Raw genomic sequence first — 26,989 nt, 5'->3', positions numbered from 1 at the left:
CCCCAGTTTATATGAGGTTGGTGTTTTAATAACCAGACATGGCCCAACACTATCGGATATGCTGGAGACTCCACCAAATAAAAATAGATGCGCTCCCGGTGCCCCCGAAACAGGATCCGCATAACCACCCGCTCGGTTATGTGACGGCGACCGTCAAGCGCCGTAATTGCCTGGGGCTCAGGTATTGCCCGAACCGGCAGTTTTTTCTGCTTAGCCCACTGACGGTCCATAAAATTATCTACCGCCCCTGAATCAATAAAAGCCTCTGTCCCAACTACGACCCCTTTCCACTGCAGTTCAACGGGCAAAGTTGTGCGAAAGTTAATATGTTCGATAGCTTGCAAAAAAAACACAGCCCTTCTTTCCCGGGTCGCCTCCTAGGACGAGTCAGTGTAGTGCTATCGAGCTGCATGGGCTCTTCCACTGTGGGTACCTCCTGTCTCCCCACTGCCTCTCTAGCCCTGCCCATCGGAGAAGGAACCGACCACTTAAACCCACCTGTTCTGCCGGCCCTCTCTCTCTCTCATTCCCGCACCCGATTATCGATTCGGATCGCCGTCGAAATCAGCAACCCCAGATCCCCTGGCGGTTCTAAAGTGGCCAGAGCATCTCTGACAGGATCTGACAATGCGCCCATGAACAGCGTCATGAGTGGTTTATCTGCCCACCCCGTGTCCCCTGCCAGAGCCTGAAATGTCACTGAGAACTCGGCGACACTCTGGGTTCCCTGCCTCATCCACGTTAGGCGGGCTGCCGCCTCTTTGCCCGTGACATTGTGATCGCACACCCGGGTCATCTCCTGCATGAGAAGCTGGGAATTGCCCATAACAGGAGATTGTGCCCGAATCAGCGGTTCCACCCAAGTCAGAGCGGTCCCGGTCAATAATGCAAAAATGAATGCCACTCGGGAATCTTCGGTTGAGAAACGTGAGGGTTGAAAAAATTAGGCACTGGGAGAGAAACCCCCTACATCTACCCGCCTCTCCCCCGTATCGCATCGGCAGTTGTAATTTGGGTTCCCTCACCACCGGTGTACTGGATAGGTAAGCGGGCCCCGTAGGTGGAGAAGAGGTGAGGGATTGGGGGTTGTCAGGGGACGGCACCTGTGCCCGCAATGAGCGGAACTCGCTCGCTAACTGTGGAAAACTATCAGCGAGCCCAATCAGCACATCTTGCTGCCTACCCAGCCTGGACAGGATCTCGTCCTGCCGCTGAAACACTATGGTCTGCTGCTCAGTGGTAGCAGCCTGCTGGGCGTGCAATTCTTGCAACGCCTGCTCCTGCCTAGCTAGCATAGCCTGCTGGGTGGCTACCACCGCTTCAAGTGTGGAACCTCCCATCTAATTTCCTGAACTGGTCGCTGGTCTCTCCATAGTGGCTTTGGTGTTCTGTGAGGGAGGGGCTGGGTGGAGAGCCAGAAGCGACTGAGGGTGAAACCCTCCTAAACGAACACGCGGGCGTGCTCGTCACTAAATACCCGGGGTAACAGGAAATGAGGAATACACAGACACTAGAAGGATTTTTTAAGGAAACAGAAAAGAAGCCAAAAACGGCTAAGCGAAAATAAAACTACCCTTTAAAAAACAGGGCGAATGACCCAACCAAAAGCAGTGCCAAACAATTATGCACCGGCGGTCACAGCCCAAGGAGAGAAAATAAAAATACAACCTAGCGATAAACTAGGCAAGAAAATAAAACCTCGAATCGCAGCTCGGGACCAAAACACAAACCAAAATACATACCGGAGGACAACGTCCTCCAACCACTGGCTCACACGAGCCCAAAAAAAAACAAAACCCTTGAGGAAGATGTCAGCGAAAGAACACCAGCTGAACACCTTCCTTACCTTCTCTAAATTACTCTCTAGTTATAGACACTAGAGACCACACACTAACACGATACCTGACTCTCAGTGGCAGAGTCTACCTGTGCGTTACCGGCTTAGCGCAATCGCGAACGGTAGAACACCAAAGCACTGAAGGATAGTCAGTGCCGGTCTTAAATACCCTTAAGGGAGATAATTCCCCTGGCGCTAACGAGGAACAGGTGGAGCCAATGATCTCAGGCCCTCTGGTGGTCACAGTGGGAATAACCTCCCACCATGACAGAATGAGAGGGTAAATGTGGAAATTGGTAAAGGATGAATTCCGCACAGATATTAAGTATCTTTCCAGACAGAGAGTGGTCATAGCTTGCCAGGACATGTTGTGGAGGCAGAAACACTGGAGGTTTTTAAGACTAGGCTTGATATGGTGCTAGATACTATTTTGCTTTTAGGCAAACTAGGCAGTAGGTACACTTTATTGGAAGGAAAAGGCGAGCATTGCTGGGCTGAAGGCCAGTTCTCACCATTATGTTATGACTCTGACATATCTGACATTATGTTAATTTGTATAAAACATTGTAATCTTGGACTACATATACACTCAGTGATCATTAATTAGGTAGACATGTACACCACCTTGTTAATATTTAATCAGCCAATCATGTGGCAGCAACTAAATGCATAAAAGCATGCAGACATGGTCAAGAGGTTCAGATGTTTTTCGGACCAAAATGTGAATGGGGAAGAAATGTGACTTTAACCGTGGAGTGATTGTTGGTGTCAGACAGGGTGCTTTGAGTACCCTAGAAACTGCTGATCCCCTAGGATTTTCACATACCATAGTCTCTAAATTTTGCAGAGAATGGTGTGAAAAACAAAATGCATGCAGTAAGCAGAAATGCATTGTTAATTAGAGAGGTCAGAGGAGAAAGGCCAGACTGGTCAAAGCTAACAGGAAGGTGACAGTAACAAATAACCACACAATACAACAGTGGAACGCAGAAGAGCAACTCTGAACACACAATGTGTCAAACCTCTAAGTGAATAGGCTACAGCAGCGGACCAATACGATTTTAATTACTTAATGAAGAAACATTCAAACATCAGTGGATGTATTGAAATAAAAGCATATGGTAAATGACTGGCATTTTTATAGCGCCTTTGAGGGTGACTTCCTCAAGTACACTTCGACACACCCAGGGTGAGATCTAACTGGCAACCCTCCGACTGTCAGACGGCTGCACTTACCACCTGAGCCAATGTCGCCCTTTGGTTTTCCCATATGTTTGAACATAACATTAAAAACACAGGTAATAATCTGTGTTGTTTATTAAATGCAGCCTTTTTTCTTCATTTGTATGAAGGGTGATGCTGTAACTGCTGATAGCAGCAGCAGAATTAATTATCTGGTCATAAAATGCTTCCAAAATATTTGGACAACACTACATCTTACAGCGATATAATGGTAATGCAAATGTTTTTCAAAGCCCAAAACCAGAAAATTATTGACTGGTCAAAAATTCTCCTAATCCGAATCCAACTGAACGTGTTTCATATGGTGAAAATGTAAGGCAACGAGCAGAGCACCCCCACAGAAGATACTCAGCACCTGGTGATGTCTGTGTCACAGACTTCAAGCAGTCATTGCTTGCCAAGGATATGTGACAAAGTATTAAACATGATTACTTTCATTTATATAACATTAATACTGTATGTCCCAAACATTATGGTGGCCTGAAACGGGGGGCTATGTACCCTGTAAAAATGGCTATGTACCCTGTACAAATGCTGTAATTGTAATGGTGTAAATGTTAAATATTTTTAAATAAAGTTATGGACCTTAAATTAAAGCTGAGAATGTGCACTGTAACCACATCGTAAATGTTGGAGTGCAGAGCTAAATCAAGAAAATATAGGTCTTCGTCCGAATCATTATGGAGCTCACTATATATCGACTATAGGTTGCCTTTGAAGGCCTGGCATTTTACAAATGCAACCATTTGTTTTTTGCATTTAAAGTTGCAATTGAAGAAATGTTCTGTATGTGTGACATGCTGGGCAGGGCAGAAGACCTGTATCACACATGTTGGAAATCAGAGATCAGTGCTCGAAAGCCTCTTGAACATTATAAGCACTGGAGCCCTGTCACTTCTGATCATGTCACACACAGTAACAAATCCAGCTCATGTCATATACAGTAACCAATAAACCTACACTGTATATTCCATTTAACATGCAGATCAGCACAAACTGCTGGGATTTTCACACACAACAGTCTCTAATGGTGCAAAAAACAAAAAACATCCAGTGAGCGGCAGTTCTGCGGGCAAAAACGCCTTGTTAACGAGGTCAGAGGGGAAGGGCCAGACTGAACGCAAATAACCACACATTACAACAGTGGTATGCAGAAGAGCATCTCTGAACACACAACGCATCATAACTCTAAGTGGATAGGCTACATCAGCAGGAGAAAATAAGTCAAAAAGTAAGTCTAATAAATACCTAATTAATAGCTCACTGAGTGTACATGCTCTGTTTCACGACTTAATTTTAGAGCACGTTCATAAAATAAATTTAAAAAAACACTAGGCTAATAACTTTAGTAATTCTACTACAGTTAGGAAACCGCTACAATGAGCAATCGACCTTGCTCTTGAACGTCTGTTAAAAGGGTCATGGTATGAGTGCTTTCCAGTACACAGGAATCTAACCTATGGAGAATCTGACCTTCCCTCTCTAGTACATAAAGAAGAAGTATAAAGCCTGTCATACAGTACATGGATGCACTAGGAAATCAACAATATGTGAGCAGAGATCCTAACACAGCAGGTGCAGGTTAAATCCCTTGGCATAAATTTGCCAGATGGACTTGTTTATCTGTAAAGTAGGAGTAAACACACAGTCACCACTTGGCCGTTTCACTGTGGCGTCCTTTTGCTCCATGGATACAGAGATCCACATCCCCAGAGCAAAACACTTATAATTCAAAGAAAGCAAGTAACTCTTCTCAGCACATTATCATTAGATTTAAAGTGCCAAGTCAGAACACACCTGGAATGGAAGACATGTAAGTATTTACTGAGAAATTAGTTTTAGGTCTGTTTTTTATTTATGCTTTATCTGAGCTTATTACCTCCTGTAGAAATTCCCGAGGGTTGAGTTTTGGTTTGTGCCTGTGGTTGCCACATTAAAAGTAGGGCAAATATTCCTCCCAAGCAACCTGAGCTAAGAAAAAAATAAAAAAAGTTGGGTCATCACTCGTATATCAAGTGAACCTTCCAGAAATATACCATAAACATCAGCTAGAGGGACACAGAGCAGCAGAAGTCTCAGAGCAGAGGATTGTCGACAGAGTAGTCACGGTCAACAAGTGCTAAGCGTTCCTTCAACTGATGAAAGCATTTCAACGTGTCTCTTCAGTCTTTAGCAGGTTTAACAAGGAGGGAGGTAAGCAAATTTTCAAAAGGCAATTGTCAGTAGAATAGCTCCACTTCAAATAGTACTTGATATGACTTTGAAATACCCTTTAACTCTTTATTTAACACCATTCATATTTCTCCCACATCTAGAAATATTGAATATTAACCTAAACTTAACCTACATAGTAATAGGTTATAGCAGGCTATCCATTCACATTTAACATGCACCCAATTAATTTTTTTAAATTATGTTTACATTAAAAAAATTACATTTAAAATAAAAAAAAGACTTTTAAAATTGCTTAAATAATGTGAACATAAATATTATTCAAAGATGAAATGATTTTATAAATGCCTTGTTTCTTTAAGCTGAAAAACCTGATGTAGTCTGTCTAGATGTCGGTCTTTGTCCTTCACGTGCCAATATTAGAATCGGCAGTGAAATTAAATGCATATAAATCTTTAGATATTTAGAGCAGCATGAACCCTTGAGGTTCCCTGGGATTATGTTTTGTGGAAATCTATTTATGCGCAGCTTGTGATCTTGATATACACTGTATGTACCAGTGCACATTAGGGACAGTGCCAATTCAGCTCAACAGCTGGGTGACACTTTACCCGACTCATGACTTGCAAAACACATATCGTAAAATGCAATGCTCACTGCCCTTCATGTTGTTATTTCCCGCACTGTCCCTTCAAAATCAGATTTAAAGGTTGGATAAGACTGAGAAAACACAGGGCAAAACAAAAACATTCTACGAGTATATGATAAGGATTGCTACCAAAAATAGTATTTTGCACTGAAGTGCATATAACTTAGCTGTAAAGGAAATAAATTGTAGTGCAGTATAGAATATTAAATATTTACTAAATTGTATTATTGTGAATAAGAAAGGTAGTTGTGTGCAGATGCAGGTGCTGTAAGTATACTGTATTATCTACAGGTACTAGATATACAAAATACTACATGCCCCTATGCAGCGTTTGTAATGTCATGAACAGTATGAGATGAGAAAAGCATTACAAATGTTTTAAGCAGTTGGCTATATTTATATTGATGGATTTGTTCATACAGGTTGTTTAACTGTGGCATGGTCTCCTCTCTCATAGGGTCTGTTTGCACAACCAGAAGGTTGACCAACCAAATCCCAGGGGCTGCTGCTCTGTTCAAAAGGGTACTGAACTTTAATTAAATATATAAATGTAGCCATAAAATGTATTTAAACAATTTAATCAAATGTATCTAATATACTGGAAAGTATACTGTACATCTTGACATACACTACACAAATACATTTCCTGGATATAATATTTGAACATGAATGGATGCAAATCTAAAGGGTAACTATAGTGTACAGTGCACATTGACTCTGTGATTGCAGTGCAGAGGCCTTAAGAGATATATATTTTGCAGATGATCCCCAAAGACTATCTCTATGAATAGGACCATGCATTTACTAACATGGTGGGAAATTCTTAAGGTTCCTCCATGACACTAGTTTACAGCTCAACCTGAGCAGTCCTTTGTTGCTCTATTTGTGTCTCTGTTGCTCTGGTCATTTTATCACCAGAAAATAATATTAAGGTTCAGGTAACAACTCAAATTCTAGATAGATGAGAAAGAAGAATGGCAAATAATAAATAAACCTTAGGTTAACACAAATTTGTGGTAATGAATTTGCTCCTGAAATGGGGAATAATGGTTGTTTTTTCCATTGCTTTAGCAGACTTGTACAGTGAATATAACGACTGACCCCACAAAGTTGCTGTCCCTTCGATGCTGGAGCCAACATGGCGGCCTCCAGTGTGTCAATACCCAGTTCGAGAACCACGACACTTGGGTTTGAGGACTACAGCCTTTACAGCGGCCTGTCAGAGGATGAGCTGATAGAGATGGCCATTGAGCGTAGCTTGGCCGAAGCCCATGCATCTGCCACTCAAAGCGGGTCTGCCAAAGTACCTGCTCTCCGTCAAAATCCAGTCCATCAGAATCCATGTGTCCGGCAGATGAGCCGTCCACGTGAGCAGAATGTGCCCCCGCCAGCCAACCCACCCAGGTGCGTTCGGGTCACAGCTGTGCAGTGCAGGAGAGAGGGCTGTTAGATGTATCCACGAAGAGTTATTATCCTCCTTAGTCTTTATTTAGATCATTATGCAAGGTCCTGGGTGGACTGGAGGCTGAGACTTTCCATAAATTTGGCAAGGGTATTCCACCTGCTGAACCACTCAACAAGCTAACCACCAACTCTATTTCATACTCAAATCATTGAGAAAATTGTTAATTTAAAAAGTTGAATCCTATTATAAAAGTACTATTTATGTATAGCACTATTCCTGACTGTAGAATAGAAAATAGAAAAGAATACAATAATTCTATTCCAGAATGTATTAAGAAATATGTCATATGAAAAATCAATATTTAAAACAAGTTAGTTAGTCAATTTCATAACTATAGCAGCTATAAAAAAAGAAAAATAGATGAAAGTGCTAATAATTCATACATTTAGACATAAGATAATATTGTATATATGCTATTTCATATATTTTTTGACTTTCAGGTGTTGAGATACTGTATATTGTGTTTTTTCCTTTTGCTAAAGCTTGCTCGTTTGGACACACAACGATTTTGCGGTCCCTGCAATCAGACAGATTATGCGGGTATTTAGTTTGTAAAAACATCGCACTCAAGAATAGTTGCCCTCCCATTAACAGTTTGAGGGGCTTATCATTGCCAGCAGAGGGGAACGAGAAAGCAGGGCACTGACAGGGGCCACTGAGGATCAAGTCTCGCTTTGATAGCCTAAAGCAAGGTCATATTGCGTGAGCTTCGTTAAGACAACTGCACTCTCTCACATGTCCACATTGCATACATACAGCTTTGCCCGTTATTGTGTTTCTGACACGTCTATAATAACATCGGTCAGTAAAAAGGGTACAGGCAGCCCTCATTTTTCATATCAGCAAACTGTCACTGTCTGCTGACCTCTGTTAGATGTTTTAGCATAAGGCCCTTGGACAACACCTGTCTTCCCAACGTCAGTGTCCCCAGCTGGAGGTCGTCCCAGTAGTTCTGGGTGAGAGGTGTGCATGCCACTAAGGGGAACACAAACACATAGAAGAACATAAAAAATTATAACACTTTAAAATTTCAGCCTGAAACCTGGATTTATAAACAAACAGCCATAATTCCAACAAGGGTTTGGCAAACTCAAGATGCTCGGTTTTGTTTATTGTGTTCAGTAAAGGTTGTTTTTGTGCCACCCTTCCAAAGAGTTTGCTGGCATGGAGGTGCTATCGTATGTTTTTTTTTTTTTTGACTCGGTGACCCCCAGACATAATCAATCTCATAAGCAGTTTGTAAACTGCGATCTTTGGGTTACTTATCACCACCCTCACCATTTTCCTTACTGTCTCGGGGGATAATATGCACTAGTGTCCTCTTCCTGGAAAGTTTGCAACCATTCCATATATTTTGCAGATTTCAACATTTTATTATTGCACTTACAGTTCTAAGTGGTATGTTTAACTGTTTATGTATTTTTTCGTATCCATTGCCTGACCCCGACTTGTGATGGTGAATTAGCATCTGTGTCTTCTGAATTGACAGTTCTTTGGCTTCTCCAATGCTGATGGTTGACAAAGGGATTTTGCATGCTTGTTACCTAATTTTTATAGACCACACCAGCAACGCGTCACCGCCATAGCCATGCCCCTTCTCGGGGCAGGCATAACACGGGAATAGGTTATTTGACCTAAATTAGCTATGTCTTTTGACAACAATATCCAATATTTTTAACATTTTATTTCCGACAAGCTGAAAATCTTTTGAGCATTTCCATACTAGGGCTGGTGTGAGAGCTTTGTCTCACACCAGCCATGGCATTATATAAAAGACACGGAGCTAGCTAGCTAGCTAACGTTACTTGACACTGGTGCAATCTATCTATCAATATATCTAACTATCTATACAAATTATATATAGCTAGCTATCAATCGTTCCGGTGAGAAGTGACCTAACTTAACATCAGTGTACTGCCGGATAGAGAAGGTGCAGATGGAGACTGGAGCAGGTGTCAAACAAAACTCTCGTTCTTAAAAACAACTCATCGTAAAAATGTCAACATAGTACGGAAGTGCTCAAAAGACTTGGACAAATTGGATATTGTTGTCAAAAGATATAGCTGATTTAGGTAAAATACCCTATTCCCGCTGTGTTATGCTTACCCCCAAGAAGGGGTATGTACGTCAAAGCACCCGGATTTGCCGCTCTGGTCTATAGTCTAGTGAAACAGGAAGTGATAGAATGGCACAATATAGTTGTATCATTCCATGTCAACCTTTAGAATAACTGCTACAATAACGTGCTAAAAGCTAACACATGCCAATGATTACAGTAGTTGAACAATGATTAATGTTAACAGCACTGCATACATTTCCATTGTTTCTTTCTAGTGAGAAGCCATTTGACAAAATGGGAACCATTGAGGCCCATTTTACCACTGGCAGTGGGAGGCGAATGGTCCGCTGGCGGAAATATGATGGAAGTCTACACGTTTCACCAGAACCTGTGGAGTGAGTGTATACAGAATAGTCACATACTCTCTAAATTGAATTGCACTTTCAGTTCCTGAATAGATGTGTAACCATAAAACATACAGTGTAACTAGTCTACGCTGAGAAGTCCAGTTGCTAATTTTGTTATTCAAAGTTTTTTTGCTACATTTGCGGAAGTTTGTATAAAATCAAATGAAAGAACATTCTCCCACTGGAAAGTTGTCCATGTAAACAACAATGGTGTTATTTAGGAATAACAAGTGAACAAATTGTTTTTGAAATGGAGGCATTCATATAGCAATGCCATTTTCAGAGCTTCTTATTCATGCAGATGAAGAGTAATCACAGAATTACAGCTTCACTCATACTTGCAGGAGTATGGGACCGTAAATAAAAAAGATAATTTAATATTAATGCACATACTTCTCTTAAAGACAAGCAGACCCATTGTTCCAAGCCATCTGGGATGGTAATGTGAGGAAGGTGAGAGAACTGGTGAAACTTTCCCCAAAAAGTATGGGAGAACCCTACAGAGAAGGGTGGATCGCCTTGCACGAAGCAGCATACTACGGCCAAGTGGAGTGCCTCCAGATTCTGCTGAGGGGTGAGTTCAATAACTGAAATTACCGAAATTGTATCACAAATATGGGTCACAGAAGAACCAGCATCTTTAAAGGTTATACAGTTCAACACACCATGTTAGTTCACAACCTAGGTATTGATCAGACAGTTAAAATGTGAACTGAAAGAAAATGCGTGCAAACCTTAGCCGCTGTTTGTACTTTTACAATAGTAGGTGTGTATAGTTGCTTTGAAGAGAAAATATTTTAAAATTGCCTTGACCATTTATATGCTTTGTGTAAACCCTCCCTCATGTGTATGGTTTGTGTAACTCTCCCGTGTCCAGCCCGCCCAGACATGATAAACAAGCGTAGCGACAGAAACCAGACGCCCTTATTCCTGGCCGTGAGCAGAAACAATGTGCCCTGTGTCGAGTTCCTGCTGGAAAATGGAGGGGACCCTGACATGCCTAACACTCACAAAGAAACTCCCCTCCTGAAAGGTAACATCACCACGGAAATGTGAAATTTCTGATTAGATTTCCAGTCATAATGCAGCGACACACACAGCATACACATTCTTTGCAGGAGTACATAGATGCAAAGTAGGAGTGGCTTCAGGAGTACCCCCACACTGATGTTGTTTATGGTTTAAGATGTTTAGCTGGACAAAAAAAATGTTTTGACTGCAATTAGGACCAGACCAAACAAAACAAAAGCAAAACAAAGGCTTCTGAGGTTAAACTTTTGCATGTTCGTTGCATACTGAGGGGATCCTCAAACGTAAAGTATGTAGTTTCTTAATTCAGGGTATCACCCCTGAGATGAAGCCATTCCCAAGAATCTGGAATTTGACAGCTTAAGCTAATTCGGAATTCACTTTTTATAAAGGACAACCTTACCGCATAAATACAAAATAGCTACAATACAATAGCTACAATACAAAAATGACAAGCACAGAAACACAAATAAAAGCTGTTGAGAAGGTATGAATGACTTCTCATTCAAATTAAGCGCCTTTTCTTTTGACCTCTCAATGCTAGGAACAGCTGTGTAAATATTATGATCTATATACATAACCGACAACCGACAAACCAAAGACAATTGACTCAAAGAAATAGGAGTAATTATTTTCAAGCTTGTGTTTCAAGCTTGGGTCATTGCCCGTTGCAATCGTTGCGGAATATCTACATTTATAGAACACAGTATATTAATTTTCCTGTACTTCGGCTTTCTTTCTCTGTGTAAAAAATGCTGAATTCTCTGTTAAGGTGACCTCTGGTTGTGAAAGTCCCTATGCCCTAATTGCATGAGGAAAAAAAGTTAGTTACTCTTGATTACGGTATGTTCCCTACCAATTCACCTTTCCCCAGCTTGTGAACGAGAGAATGCAGAAACCGTGGCGGTGCTCCTGAACCATGGAGCCCTGGTGAACAAGCCCTGTGTCGAGGGCTGGACGGCTCTCCACGAGGCCGTGTGCCGCAACAGTGTGGAGATATGCGAGATGCTGGTGAAGGCTGGTGCCAAAGTCAACGCTCGCAACATGTACGGCATTAGCCCACTGTTTTCGGCGGCCCAAAGTGGACAATTAGACAGCCTGCGCTTCTTACTCAAAAGTGGTGAGCTTCTCACTGATATTCAGTTGGTCATTTTACTCTGAGTTTAGTCAGTAATACCTGCTGCATGCAGGATAAGGGAGTATGAAGCTCCTGGTGGCTGTGGTTGCCACCAGGATCTGAGGAGGCAAATAAAGGTCATGAGAAGGGTGGGAGGTAAACAGAATAGAGAGCCTCACAGGGAATGACTGGATAACCCAGACTTAAATTTGACTAAAGTATAGTGAATTAAATATATATTGCATTCATATTATTTACATTTAATTGACATGTTTTGTCTTGATACAGACCAGACCCACGAAGGACAGAATGGCCCTCATTCCTAACATTATAATACATATGACTGCATAATGAAATCTCACTTGCCACATTGCAAAAAAGTATTACATTTAATATATAATGTAATATATAAAAACACATATTGAGACTTAAAATCTTATGTCTTTAACTTTTTTGCTTAATAAGACAAAAATAAGGAAAAATTCATTTGTCAAGCAAATCTCATCTCAATATTTGCCATTGGACTAAGAAATGTTCATTTGTCAAGAAAAACATATTTTCTTCTTGAGATAAATAAAATAAATTTAACCCGGTAGATCAATTGAATGCCAATAACATCCTGGGGAATTAGGGAAACAAAGAGGGTAGAAAAAAAGAAGGATTATGTGGCAGCACTTTTCCGGGCCACAGTGAGGCAGGAGCTTAATTTAAAATCTCATCTGAAAAAGGAAATCGCCAGTACAGTACACTGCTCCTGTCACTGTGCCAGAGCGCTTGGCTTTCTGCTTGGTCAAGAGGGAAGACTGTCCCCTGCTGGCCTACTACACAACTACATTTCTAGCAGCAGCATAGGTTTCTCAGTAGGCCACCCGATAAAGTACTAATCAAACCTCATACAAATTTGTACTGTATGAGGCTTCCATGTAGCCTCTGTGTATTTCATTTCTGTGCATGTTACCTTGATTTTCTAGGTTTCAAGTAAAGTGGCTTTTGCTCTATGTTTGTTCCAGGTGCGGATATAAACAGCCAGGCGAATGATGGGGCTACAGCTCTGTATGAGGCCAGTAAGAATGGGCATGAAGAGATTGTGGAGTTCCTTCTGTCTCAGAATGCAGATGCCAACAGAGCAGCTAAATGTGGGTTCCTGCCCCTGCACATCGCTGCCGAGCGTGGAAATGAGGGGTATGCACTATTACATTACCTATTTTTACCTGATGGCTTGACATGTTTTGTTTCCCTTTGTCATTTAATTATGTATTCTTTTGTTCCAACATTCCTCTTTTCATATATCATGTCATATCTCAGGTGATTTAACATTCTTGTCAAATCAACTAGATGAGGCCATAATCATGAATATAATACTATTTATTCAATGGATTTTTACAATGAAGCTGGCAAAAACCTAAACAATGTATTCTGTCACATAAAACAGAATAAAACATAAAACAGTTTAAAATTCAAGCTATAATGTAAACACACCATGAACTTCGATTTAGTGTTAACAAAAACTTAAAATGGTGGAAATGATCAGTACTGGAAAGAGGGACAGTAGTTATTTAATTTTGTAGTTTGTCAAGGCAGACTTGGTGAGGACATTCTACATCCTAATGATGAAGCATTCAGGAGAAACCCAAAGTGCTGTCTGATAGCTGTGATGGAGGTGGTTGTGGTATGCTTCATTCTCTTGCATTGTTTTCAGAAAAAGGCTCCTCTTCAAAATGACCGACAACTACTGTTATGAGAATTCAGTTAAGTAAGTCCTTGTGGCAGATAGTGGTAATTGTAATTTATGCTGTACCAGTTAAGCACTTTAACACGTGGCTTTAACCTTAGCTTTCTGAGATTGGTGTCTGGTAGCACATGCTCTTTTTCTACAGTCGTGCCAGAACCAGGCCTGCTGGCCCGGAGAAGGCACTGTCTAATTCTGCGCTTCACTTTGTCCTGAGCTGAGCTGTGAAACTGGTACCACTATATGTCTGGTGTTGGCATGGTAGCAAGAACGCTAGGGTTGCAAACCACATAAGTCTATATCATAAGTGTCAAATAAATAAATATTGGCAGAGGAGACACAAGCCAATGTCTGGCACATTGTACAGTACCTGGCAGAAATCTAGCAACCAAAAGCTTGCACAACCAAATCATCCAGTTACAATTATTGTCATCTAATGTTCACTCGTGTCCTTGATATGGCTATTAGTGCATGGCAGCTATGGCTGGTCACAAGCTGTTCTATGCCAAAATGAGATGTATTATTGTATAACTTGAAATCTACGGACTCTATGTTACACAGCTATTCACAAAGGTATATTCCTGCACAAAGAGTAGAATTGTATTTTTTTGCAAGTTGGACTTGGACAACATATTTCCTGGCAAAGCATAAGCTTGTCTCTGTTACCGTTCCAGCAGTGGACAGGGGATAAAAAGAGTTATTGTAACGCATTAATTCATGATTGCATGTTTTCAATCTATCTAAATCATTTAATTATTTCTAAATGATGTTTTGCTGTATGCATAAAGTGAGGTTTGCATTTAATGATTCTAATACTGAATAATTTACAACTGATAACATTTACACCAGAAGATCCATGACCAGTGGTTACTGCAAGCATATGATTTAATGTTTGTAAAATCCATGTGCCAGTAATCCAATGTACCACCTGCAACCTCATACGGAAATGTAATATATTCTCCGGAGACTCAGCAATTGATTTGTGTTCCCTGTAAGGTAAATGTGTGTATGGTCTCAAGAACAATATATTCTACTACAATGGGAACCTACACTACAAGGGAAATGCATTCATTACTTCATTAAATAGATAAATACATTTTCACTGCAATGTACAGTCATCCAAGACAATTATTGATACAATTAAAATGTTTAATCTGCTGGATCTCAGGAGGATAAGGAACATATCAGGGATTTCCATATATAGGATATAAAGTATGGACATAAGAGCGAATGTATGTCCATATCAATTCCCCATATATGAATCTTATGAATCCTGGAACATTTTCATATATGGCCATATATACAGTGGGCTCCAGAATTTTTGGCACCCTTGATAAATATACATAGGAAATACTGTTATTTACATAAACTTTATTTTCCAACATGTAAAGTAGTGTGCTTCATTAATCATTCATTAGAATCAGCCAATTTCTAATACTTATAAACAAATACTTATAAACCACCCCTGGCAAAGATGACAGCCAAGACTAATTTGTGGCCAGGTTAGAGAACACAGTTGGAGGGATTTTTTACCATTCTTCCATGCATAGCTTTTCAAGATCATTAATATCCTTAGGCTTCTGCTTATAGCCAACAGCCAGCAGCGATGCAAACATGTCCTCTGCTCCTGCCAAATGGCTGAAGCTAAGTGTGGACTTGGCTGGATGGGAGACCTCCTGGGAAAACAAAGTTGCTGCTGGACATGGTGTTGGTAGACCAGTAGCAGCCAATCTACCCTCTGGTCAAATAAACCACAATGCCCCAGTGCAGTGGTGGGGACACTGTGCATATATTAAGGTTCACTGAATACGAAGAACAGCATTCTGCATTAATATGTGACTATTCAAAAAATATAAGGGAGATGATATGGGTTCGATAGTCGCCATGGCTGTAACCAGTGGTGTACTTAAGTAGGCCAATTTTTTGCAGTATCTGTACTTTATTAGAGTATTTCCATTTACTTTCACTCCGCTATATTTCAAAGTAAAATATTTTACTTTTCACTCCACTACTTTATGTGTATGTGTCATTACTCGTTACTCTTCAGTGTGGGAAAAAATGTAATTCCAAAGAATAATTATTATGCACTAATAATGATCACCAAATGCATTCACAATTCCGTTCTACCACAAAAATCTACCCAGCGCTTACTGAAATATGCAGATAAGCTAGAGTATAATTAGAAGATAGACTTTGCCATCTCGCTGCAGCCAAGCCGTGTTTACTGTTTACAACTTTGCTACGTGCCGCTACTAGAGAGAGAGCTTGTACCGGCTATGAGTTAGCCGAGGCTCTTTCCGAAAGTCGTATTAAATTGTAGACGAGTGGTGGAGCTGGAACGAGTAGTGGTATGGAAATATGGATGTTGTTACCTTTAGCTCATCAGTACAAACATTAACTTAACGTTCAGTGAACAAATATTTGTTAAATATTTACAAGATGTGAACCATACATTTCTCACAGAAAACGTAGTTTGTCCACTTTTTCTTTTTTTATTTCACAGCAGTGCCGATAAAACTTAAAAGAAGTAAGTGCTAGTGTGTCGTTGGCCTTTACTGGTCCCCATATGAGGTTACTAGCTAGCATAAGCCAATAGCACTAGCCCATACAATTAGCTTTTTAACAGTACTTGGTCAGTAGAATGATAAAAAACTACATTCAATTACGGTCAACGGCACTGAAAATTTATGTTGCAACGTGACTGCCCCTACTGTCGGAACCTCGCAATTATTTTTTCCCAGCCAGCAAAATTCTTACCACAGAAGCAAAACGCCAAATAAAACACAAAACACAAAAATAAAAAAGTAAGTCATTTCTATGCCCTAGCGAATCAGGAAGTGATGGAATGACACACTATATTTCATTTAGACTGAGACTTAATTAGGTTAAATTATTTTGCCAATTTGATGTTATTTACAATAATTGTTAGGGGTGCCCATAGTTTTGATACAAATGGTTTTCAGAAGAAAATGAGATTACTTAATAAAAACATTGAAACATAAGAGTACATTATTGAAATTGAAGTACCTGCATATAGTTTTCCTATTTGTTATACATAACATTATTATCATTGGTGTTGTTTATCATATGCAGCATTACTTCTTCATTTTTTATCAAGGGTGCCAATAATTCTGGAGCCCACTGTATATCCAAAGGGACCATATATGCTTGGTTCACATAAGACTATATATGTAACATATATGACAGCCTTCCTCTGGTATAGGGGCATATATGTTCATATATTACTTTTCTGTATGACATTAAAGCAGTTGGTCTCTTCCAATACCCTTGGGGTTCGAAGGTAAGTAAATACTACTAAAACGACATTATGAAATACCTTTTTGTTACCAGCAGTTTCAGCCATTGTAGAAATGCCCTGGCTTCTGAATTGGCAGAATGGCTTAAATGTACAGACTAGAAATATGATCCAGTAGCAATGCTGTGGGATGTGTTAGGGCAATGTGTGCTTCCAGTGACTCTGTCCCATAATCCCTTCCAGAATTGTGTCCCTGCTCATCCCCGTCACCAGCAAGGCCCGCATACGGCGCAGTGGCATCAGCCCCCTCCATTTGGCCGCCGAACGCAATAAGGAAGACGTCCTGGAGGTCCTGATCGAGGCGGGCTATGATGTGAATGCCATGCTGTCACTTGACCGCAGCAAGATGTATGAGGACCGTCGGAGCACAGCGCTCTACTTCGCTGTCATCAACAACAATGCCGATGCCACCACCATGCTACTGGATGCAGGCGCTAACCCCAACTTGGACACTTTCAGCCCACTGCTAGTGGCTCTGAGACATGGCTGCATCCAGACGGTCACCCTCCTGGTGGAACACGGTGCCAATGTGAACGCCTGTGTCCCCACCCACCCCACATCTTTCCCTGGCACTGTCATGTTCTGCATGAAGTACCTGTCCCTGCTCAAGTACCTGATGGACAATGGCTGTGACGCCCTGTCCTGCTTTCAGTGTCCCTACGGAAACAACCCTCACCCACCCATCAAGATAAGAAGCAACAGGAGGAACAGCCTGGATGACAGGAATGAAGACGAGGCTCCCAAAATGCCTGTGCTGGTAATGTGTGATAGGGCTTGATGATGGTCCCAGTGGGAATTGATGGAAATGGTGATTGTGAGGGGTATTGGTTTGCTTTGGCTTTTCTAATTTTCCCTTTTATTGCTGTCCTTCCAAAATCCCTCAGTTCTGCGAGATGATTTCAACAGACCTGATGTCTCGCTGGGCAGGACCTATTATCGACGTACTGCTCGATTACGTGGGCAATGTGCAGCTCTGTGCCAGACTCGTTGAACATCTGGACAGCTACGAGGACTGGGCAGGCATCAAGGAGAAATCTGGTAAACACACTGAAATGGCTTAATAATTCTGCCTGTTCAAACACTGTCATTTTAATTGCTTTGCACAATTTATGGGACTGCATACAGACCACAAACATCCTTCTGTTTCACCCAATTCAGACACTCAGAATAATGTGGCAGAAAAACACAAACAACAATAGCATGTTAAATGTTCAACTGTCTAGTGTTCACAAGGGAGAACTGCAATACCAGCCAAAAGCATAATACCGCCTCTCTTGTTGCTCTCAGTTAAAACGACACTCCTGCGAGTGGTTGCCAGGTTCTCTCAACCTGCGTCTTTGTGTGTGGCGGTGATACAGCACTGAACTGATGAGTCTTACGTTAGGAAAGTTATGAATAATATATTTAAATACAGCGCAGTCCACCATATGTATTTGGACAGTTGGTACAATTTCTGTCCTTTTGGCTCTGTAATCCAGCACATTGGATTAGAAATGAAACAGTAAATGTAAGGTTAAGGTGCAGACTGTCCCCTTTAAGAAAGAGAGCACTGGTATCTGCTCAAGATCAATCAAATGTCTCAGTGGATAGTGCTTCATCCCATAGCCAGGCAATGATCCCAAACATACACCAGTACTCTCTTTCATCTACATGTTCCAAACTGTTTATTTTGGAAATCATATTGCTCAGCCTATGTCTGTCACAGTTTCTCTCTCATTTCTCGCCCTCATAATAGCTTCATTGACAGTCACAACTCTGGGCCTCATGTTGACGAGTTCCAATAACAGACGCCAAAGGCAATCAAAAGCCTAGAATCAAGACTAGATACTGAAAGCTTTATGAAAGCATACCTGCACTATCGAAGTGATTGAATACACTAGTCAGAAGCAGCTTCCTGCAGGCATCACCCGATATGGATATTCAGTTCAGCCCAAAGGTTTTTTATTGGATTAAGGTCCAGCACCTGAGATGGCCTTTGCAGAACATAAATCTTGTCATAGAACCAATTCTGTGTGGATTTACGGGTATGGTTTTGGAGGGGGTTTATACTTGGTAGAGTCCATTATGCTAATGATTTTAACCAGTGCCCCTGGACCTGGACAGAATACAGTCCCCTCCAAAAGTATTGGAACAGCAAGGCCAGTTCCTTTGTTTTTGCAGTACACTGAATACATTTTGGGTTGAGATAAACACAAGACTCAGAATTTCAGCATTTATTGTCAGACCACCCAGAGAGTATTTGAGTAAATCAATGTAAATAACACTTAATATTTGGTCGCATATCACTTGCTTGCAATAACTGCATCAAGCCTGCAACCCATTGACAAACTGTTGCATTCTTCTTTTGTGATGCTTTTCCTGTCTTTAACTGTAGCCTTGAAGGGTTTTTCCCTTCAATCTCCTCTGCAGGAGGTGAAATGCATGCTCAATTGGGTTAAGGTCTGGTGATTGACTTGGCCAGTCTAAAACCTTCCACTTTTTCTCCATAATGAAGTTCTTTGTTATATCATGCAACACTCATTGCACAAATTTTCAGTTTCTCACTGTGATTGGAAAAGCCTCTTAACCCTTCATCCAATGTGCCATTTCAGTGCCTCCCCGCCCACTAATGCAGCTGTGCAGGCAGACGATCTGCAGTCTGGTGGGAGGAAATAGGCTGAGGTACCTGAATACCCTGCCCCTTCCAGGACGACTAATCAAGTTCCTGAAACACGAAGAGCGTTACAGAGACGAGGACTTTTGACCTGTGGCTTGTCTGTTTATTTGCCTTGGCTCATTTTGTACAAATGTCTTGGTATGTTTTCCTAGCTCCTCCATCACTCATTCATACTGTAGCATATACTCTATCAGAGTGGTTCCCAAACTTGGTCCTGGAGTACCCCTGTGTATGCTGGTTTTTGTACCCAACCACAACTGCAATCCAGAAATTTTAACAAGCTGTTAATTTTTTCTTAATTAGGTGCTTTTCATGTTTAGAGGGATTACTTACCCTCTTAATCCAATTATCAGATCATTCCTGTGTTCATATTTAGTTATTTGTGCTATATACATTTAGCTGAACAATTGCATAAAAAGTGGTAAATTATTATTAACTGATAAAATGAAAGACTAAGGTGAATCAGTAGGCTCCTAATTGGTGAGGCTGGCCACCAAAACTAACCTTTTGGGAAATAATGAAGAATTCAAAGGCAAAGCAAATGATAACAAGGCAAACCGGCATTGTTGATATGTTTAAGGAAAGAAATTAGAAGTGGAAGTATGCTCAACTAAGGCGGCACGGATGGTGCAGTTGGTAGCACTGCTGCCTCACAGCAAGGAGGTCCTGGGTTCGAATCCCTGTCGGCGGGGGCCTCTCTGTGTGGAGTTTGCATGTTCTCTCCGTGTTTGCGCGGGTTTCCACCGGGTACTCTGGTTTCCTCCCACAGTCCAACGACATGCAGGTTAGGCTGATTGGAGAGTCTAAATTGCCTGTAGGTATGAGTGTGTGAGTGAATGGTGTGTGTGCCCTGCGATGGAATGGTGACCTGTCCAGGGTGTATTCCTGCCTTTTACCCAATGTATGCTGGGATAGGCTCCAGCGACCCTGTTCAGGATAAGCGGGTAAGGATAATGAATGAATGAGTGTGCTCAACTACCTCATTAAGAGCATGTTAATTATCCTCAGTCTTTTAATTGTTTCTTCTTATGTAATTGTTTGCAAGAAGGTGCAGTAAGCTAAGTACAATATGAACACGGTAATTTTATTTTATCATGCAGTTACAAAGCTATTTCTGGCATGTGGTTTAAGGTAAATAATCCACCTAAAGGTGACACACATAATTAAGAAAGATTAACAGCTTGTTAAAATTGTGGTTGGAATAAAAACCAGCATACAGGAGTACTCTGGGACAGACTTTGGGAACCTCTGCTCTATCAGGATCTGTATCTGCATATGAACAGTGTACATATTCACAAACAGTTCCTGGATTCACTAGACTGTGAATGTCTGATCACAAAGGTACCTTCATTTCCTTTTTTACATAATTAATAACAAAATCTAATTTTGATAGCTAGAGAAGTGCATGGTGTGCTACCTTTTTATTTTGTCATACAAATATAAAAGCGCATTAATCAATTATGGAATATAAAATAATAATATAGAAGCGTGACAACTAACGATCAGAAAGGCTGTGAGAGGTGAATTATTCAATTCAATTTATATGGCACCTAATCTATTAAATTTTAGTATGCTTATTAACATCTTCTGTAATTGGTAGACAAATGAAGATCTATTAAATGACCAGTCAGGAAAATGTATGTCCTGTTAACATACTAACAAATATGGTGAATTTGTATGAGTAACTGTGCTTTCAATTATTATGAATTCTGAAGGTTATTGTGTATGTTAATTTGTATAATCCAAAAGAACAACAACTTTCCAAGGACAATTCCAATTTTTATTTTTCAAATTATGTTCATGTAAAAAATTTTAATTATAATTCTATACCCAACCTGTGAGCAGTTGATCTGAACCATTTTGCCAGCTTGTGTGATGCCATGTCCCAATGTTTATGTGACCATCCTTTGATGGTGGGGTCAGGTCACCCTCCAATTCAGAGTCATATTTTCGGAATTGGCTCATGGAATAGATGCTTGTTCCATTCATCCGTCTAAATACCAGCCTGGGATTAAATATATTTGCATTTTCCTTACAGAAAACAACATTGTTCTTTCAATCTCCAATCAGAAGCGTTAAAGAGTTTCTATGCTAAATAACTATGGCTAGTTTTTCACCCTGGGTGCACTATGATTTCTTGAAATTATTAGTCTCCCATAGTCAGGGTATCCAAGAGATCTGTTAGTTCCTGATTGCCACACCGTTCAAGAGTGGAGCACTTTGGTCGAAAATGTAGCCATAGTTCTCAAAAAGGAATCGTATTAGAGATGTTTTATTGGTGCTTTACATGATCGTCTTCCAGGTTTCATTTATTTTCAAGTTTACTTGCTAGACCTTTGGCTTATGAAGTGAAAAACAGGTACAGGTAACACTGTTGCTGCTGGGTCATGTTCTATTGCAATAGTTTGTATTATGGAACGGAAATATTTCGTGAATGCTGCTGCTTATATGTTTTTTTATATAAATACATTTTCTATTGGTATTTATTGCATAGCTACTGTATATTTTAGATATAAATTTTATGTTTTCATTTTTGAGTCATACACTCTGTTACATGCTGATCAAACACAAGATGTGCTGTATATTGCAAGTCAGGCCAGATTAGACAAGTTTCACTGTTTTTGAGACTAAAACAAATTAGCATGAGCATCTCTGCACGGATAATCCAAATCTAATTTGGTTCTTTTCATCTGTACAAACTTTGTACTTTTATTTTTTTTATAATTTCGCATCTGGGGGAGGGGAAAGGAAACAGGAGGGTAGCCGGTTGCGTCTGGTTAGGTTGATGTTACATTTTTGACCAGCAAGTCAGTTTCTTTGTTCCGCATTTTTGCTGCTCTATGCCCTTGAAGCTCTGTAAACTGTGCTGTATTTCTGTAAATAAATAAATAAATAAATAAATAAGAAGCCAGTAATATGGTGATGCTGCTGAGTTCACCCTTTTTCACTCTTCACAAAAAATAAAGCCAAATACCAGAGGACATGCAAGATAGAAAACTCTGAGCTGACACCTCATAAGGTTGACACATTGCTCAACATTTCTATATCAGCAGTTAACCCTTGTGTAGTCTTAACATTATGTATACTCTCCTTCTCAAAAATGACCTGCCTTCACTAAACCCCTAAAATAAAGCAGCTTAATTGAATTTTAAACCCCAAATCTATTTTGCATGAAGAAACAGCCTGTCGCTCATTACAAATTTGTTATCACGTTTCAAGTTGAAAAAAGGGGGGGCTTTCTCTGCTGTTAAACATAGGCTCATTTTTTACCCTTAAGACAACACAAGGGTTAAGGAAGTAAGGGAGATTGACATGATTTGTTAAATATCAGACAGACTTAATTAGTAGGTTTTTTATATCCATTTATTTCTCATTGAGTGCTTGTGAGAGCTCCCATTGTGGCTTTTATGGATGAATTAAGCTATTGTACTCCTGTTTAGGCTGTGCTGAAAATCTAGGACTAATGCCTTCCAGTGATATACTGCTTACTACTGCCACACATTTCAAATGTTTGCTATGCCACAGGAGGATGTTTCACAATCACTGCAACACCAGCATGTGTGCGCTCACACTCACGCCTGCACACACACAAAGCCAGCTGGAGACAAAGCTTGGCACCTTGTACATATTCTGCTCTAACTTCCACTTGAACACTGCCAAAACCTACAGCAATGCCACCCTGCTGTTGTTGGGGGGAAGACCAAAGCAGTAGGCTGATTTGTAATATAATAGTGCTATTAACAGGTGTTGGGACCGAAGAACCAATTGCAAGGCAGAATAAGGGCCTTTATTTGGCAACAGACAAATGCAGGCAGATGGGAACAACAAAAGTAATCAAGCTCATAGTAGCGGTCACAGGCAAAAGTTCAAACACTAGGCAAACAGCTGTAACAAAGATAATCCATTTTTTTGTTGAGGTCACAGGCAATTGTCCAAAACTAAGGCAGGCAACGTTACAGGACGTAATCCAAGTGTCAAAATCCAAAATCCAAATCCGAATCCAAAGTCCTAAAGTCTGATAGGAGGTAGTCAAACACAGAACCGAAGGTAAATCCAAAGAACAGAAGTCGGGGTACAGAAAGGAGGTCAAAACATGGAACAGGCAGGCAGCGAACCACTGGAAAGAATGGTCGAAACACATTACAATCTGTTTACATAGCAAAAGTTAAATGTCTGCATTTATATAGCGCCGTTATCAAAAGCGCAATACAATTACTGCTTCTTATTCACCCAGCCACACACACCAATTGGCTGCCATGTCAAGGCACCAGCTTGTCAGGAGTTAGGTGTCGTGCTCAGGGATGGGGTGGGATCAAACCGGCAACCCTCCAACTGCCAGAGGACTGCTGTCCAATGAGCCAATGTCGCCCCATGACGATACACGATACGGAGGCTGCGGAGATAGTTTTGGCAGACAACTCGAGAAGTGCCGCTGAGAGGCAGAGCCGACGCCAAGGTCCGTATTTACATTAAACGTCCATAAATATTGCTTAATTCATCATGAGTTGTCTGACTGAAATGCTTTGGCAATTAGAAGCACGGCTTACATGCTTTGGCAATAACTGTCATTGTGTTACTGATTGGGTTACATTGAAGATTAAATAATTGGTGAAAAAATATGTGCAGTGCATAGTGCAGGAAATTGTGTATCTACCTGTAAAACTGGAAATGTTTTGAGATCACTGTCAAGATCCCTCCACCCCTCCACAATCTTTGGGTGGGTTCTGAGAGACCATTTGTGGAGAAATATTTCCTGACCTGGCAACACTGAATATTCTATAATATTTTTTTTGTTTTGTTTTGTTTGTTTGTTTGTCCCTAAAACCTGTCACTGAAAATAGGCTAACTCTTTCAGATTTACCTTTCAAGTCTGTGGACAGAGGTAAGAGGAACTAGCCAACTGGCCCACTTCCCTATGGCATTAACCTATGACACATTTAAAAACAAATATAAATAAACCTTGGACACAATCTTCGGTCTGGACCCGAGGACAACTTGAGTCATTGGCCAGGTCACATGGGAATGCTCATTTTTCATACAAAATACAACAACCACACAAGTTGCTGCTGTCAATCAAAAAATAGAAATAAGAATTTTCTAGAATAGTTAGGCTGTTACCTCAAATGCCCTGCTCCAGCCCAAGAAACTGTGGTAGCATGATTTATTGCAGTAACGTATCAGGACAAATGTGCAATGCATGGCAACTCTGCACCCAAAGATAAACCACAAAAAAAACCCCAAAAAAACATAACATATATAACATAACATTCAATCATAAATCTGTAATCCACTTTATAGCCAAAACACATTGGCCAGATCCTCAAAATTAAAGGCACGGCTGGTTCAAATAGTCCCCTGGAACAATGCATTAACAACAGAAAAATCTCAGAAAGGGTGCCACATAGTGTGTGGGGGGAGTGATTTTTTTTCCAGACTTTTTTTTTTCAAATACATAATAGTTTTGAATTCAAATTCAAATACTTTTCTATGCTTTATTGAGTTTGTCTGGTGTATTTGAACCTATGAAATCTCAAAAGGTCCTCTTGGTTGGCTCAATTGCACAAGGTCAATCGAGCACAGAAAAGTATTTGAATCCAAAATAATTATGTATTTGACCTTGGTCTGTTCCTCATCCAGAAGGAACACCCAGAACACATTATTATGACACCCATCCATAGCCATGTCCATGACCGCGCATTATGCCCCTGACCGGTCAGCTGTAGCTGCTCTCTCCAATCCGCAGGTGTAATATCATATTGTTCCTGGTTGTCATTACAAAATGAGTGATCACAGACATTGCCATTCAGGTGAAGAACAGGCCTTTCAATATGGGGAGTTTATAGACTCCCTCAACAACCTCAAGCAGGTGCAATCTCCCCAAACACAGTGAAAGTGTTTGTGTATTCGATAAAATTAGTACTTCCTGTTAAAAGGTCTTAAAATGCACTCTTCAGCCCGTGTCATGCTATACTTACCTCCCCCAACTCAGAAAAAACTGTTTGAGAAGCTATTTCTAATGTGAGTACATTATAGGGGTTGTAAAAGGGTCAAGGCTCAGGATTGAGGTGCTAATGAGTTGCCATGGATGTGGAATGTATTGTGAGTAGAAGCACAGGAACAACCGAGAGGCTGTGGATCATGCAATACGCTTACTGATAATCCACTTGACATATCCATCTGGAAATTGACAAATGTTTCCATAGCTATAAACTACTACTTTACTACTACTACTACTACTACTAATATTAACAACTGTTGGATTGTTCCATTTGAGATAAAGCTATTGCTAGGAGCACATCAAGTGTTGGTTTTCTTGAGAAGATAATTGAGCAGTAGCATATTTTGGAAAAAGAAGACTGCCTAGATACAACCAGCAATGTTGCCTGACATAGTACCGTTGAGCAACATATCAAACCTAATTTTGAAGATGCTTTCATGTTTGGCATGATAGTTCCTGTGGATTTGTCATCATATTTGAATACTTGGTGGGATTTCTGAATGCACACATTGAATCAATATTGCAACAAATAAGCCAATGTAAAAAAGTATTATATATGGCATTGTATAATATGAAAGAAATTAAAGATTGCCACATTATCATAATTCCAGCAAGTGCATTTCACTTACTTTGGAAATAAACTGAACTGGCTTCAGAAAGTATTTACTTTTTGCACATTTTATTATTTGGCTATTAATCTACATTCAATAACACATTATGACAAATTGAAAACATGTTTTTAGAAATTGTAGAAAATGTATGAATCAAAAACTGAAATAAATCAAAAATTGTGGCCAGGTGCATCCTGTTTGCTGTATTTATCTTTGAAATGTGTCTACAACTTGATTGGAGTCTACCTGTGGCAAATTGATTGATTGGACATGGTTTATAAAGGCACACACCTGTGTATATAAGGTCCCACAATACACACTGAATGTCAGGACAATATCCAAGCCATATTATACTTTCTGTAGACCTTGATCTTGTGGCGGGGTAAGTGCAAATGGAAAAAAACATTTTGAAAGCTTTGCGTACTCCCTGCAGCGCAATGGTTTCAATAGTTGGAAGAAGAAGAAGAAGAAGAAATGGAAGAAGTTTGGAACTACCAGGACTCTTCCTGGAATTGCCCGTACAGGCAAATTGAGTAACCGGGAAAGAAGGGCCTTGGTCAGAGTGGTGGTCAACAGTCACTCTAACAGAGCTTTGGAAATCCTCTGCGGAGATGGGAGAACCTGCCGGAAGGACGACCATCTCAGCAGCACTCCATCACTCAGGACATATATTAGAGTGGCTAGACGGAAGCCACTCTTGAC

The 26,989-nt window shown here is 40.5% G+C and overlaps 1 protein-coding gene across 2 annotated transcripts; it reads left to right on the top strand.

Moving 5' to 3' along the window:
* Positions 1-5,132: 5,132 nt before the first annotated feature.
* On the top strand, positions 5,133-22,582 carry LOC133129509 (ankyrin repeat and SOCS box protein 2-like). 2 transcript variants are annotated; one of them, XM_061243654.1, is made up of 12 exons: positions 5,133-5,272; positions 6,358-6,422; positions 6,975-7,304; positions 9,700-9,819; positions 10,236-10,405; positions 10,709-10,864; positions 11,735-11,980; positions 12,988-13,159; positions 13,677-13,730; positions 17,206-17,779; positions 17,907-18,060; positions 19,614-22,582. In XM_061243654.1, exons 3-12 carry the CDS (start codon positions 7,039-7,041, stop codon positions 19,763-19,765), a joined length of 2,064 nt encoding a protein of 687 aa, XP_061099638.1. In that variant the 5' UTR covers positions 5,133-5,272; positions 6,358-6,422; positions 6,975-7,038; the 3' UTR covers positions 19,766-22,582. The 2 variants fall into 2 exon arrangements, with proteins under 2 accessions (XP_061099638.1, XP_061099639.1); XM_061243655.1 differs by having other exon boundaries at positions 6,972-7,304.
* The last annotated feature ends 4,407 nt before the right edge of the window (positions 22,583-26,989 follow it).

This window comes from Conger conger, chromosome 5 (genome assembly GCF_963514075.1).
Source record: "Conger conger chromosome 5, fConCon1.1, whole genome shotgun sequence".
Classification (NCBI taxonomy): Eukaryota; Metazoa; Chordata; class Actinopteri; order Anguilliformes; family Congridae; genus Conger; species Conger conger.
Note: the sequence above shows the minus strand (reverse complement) of the source record. Positions and strands in the feature narration are given on the sequence as shown.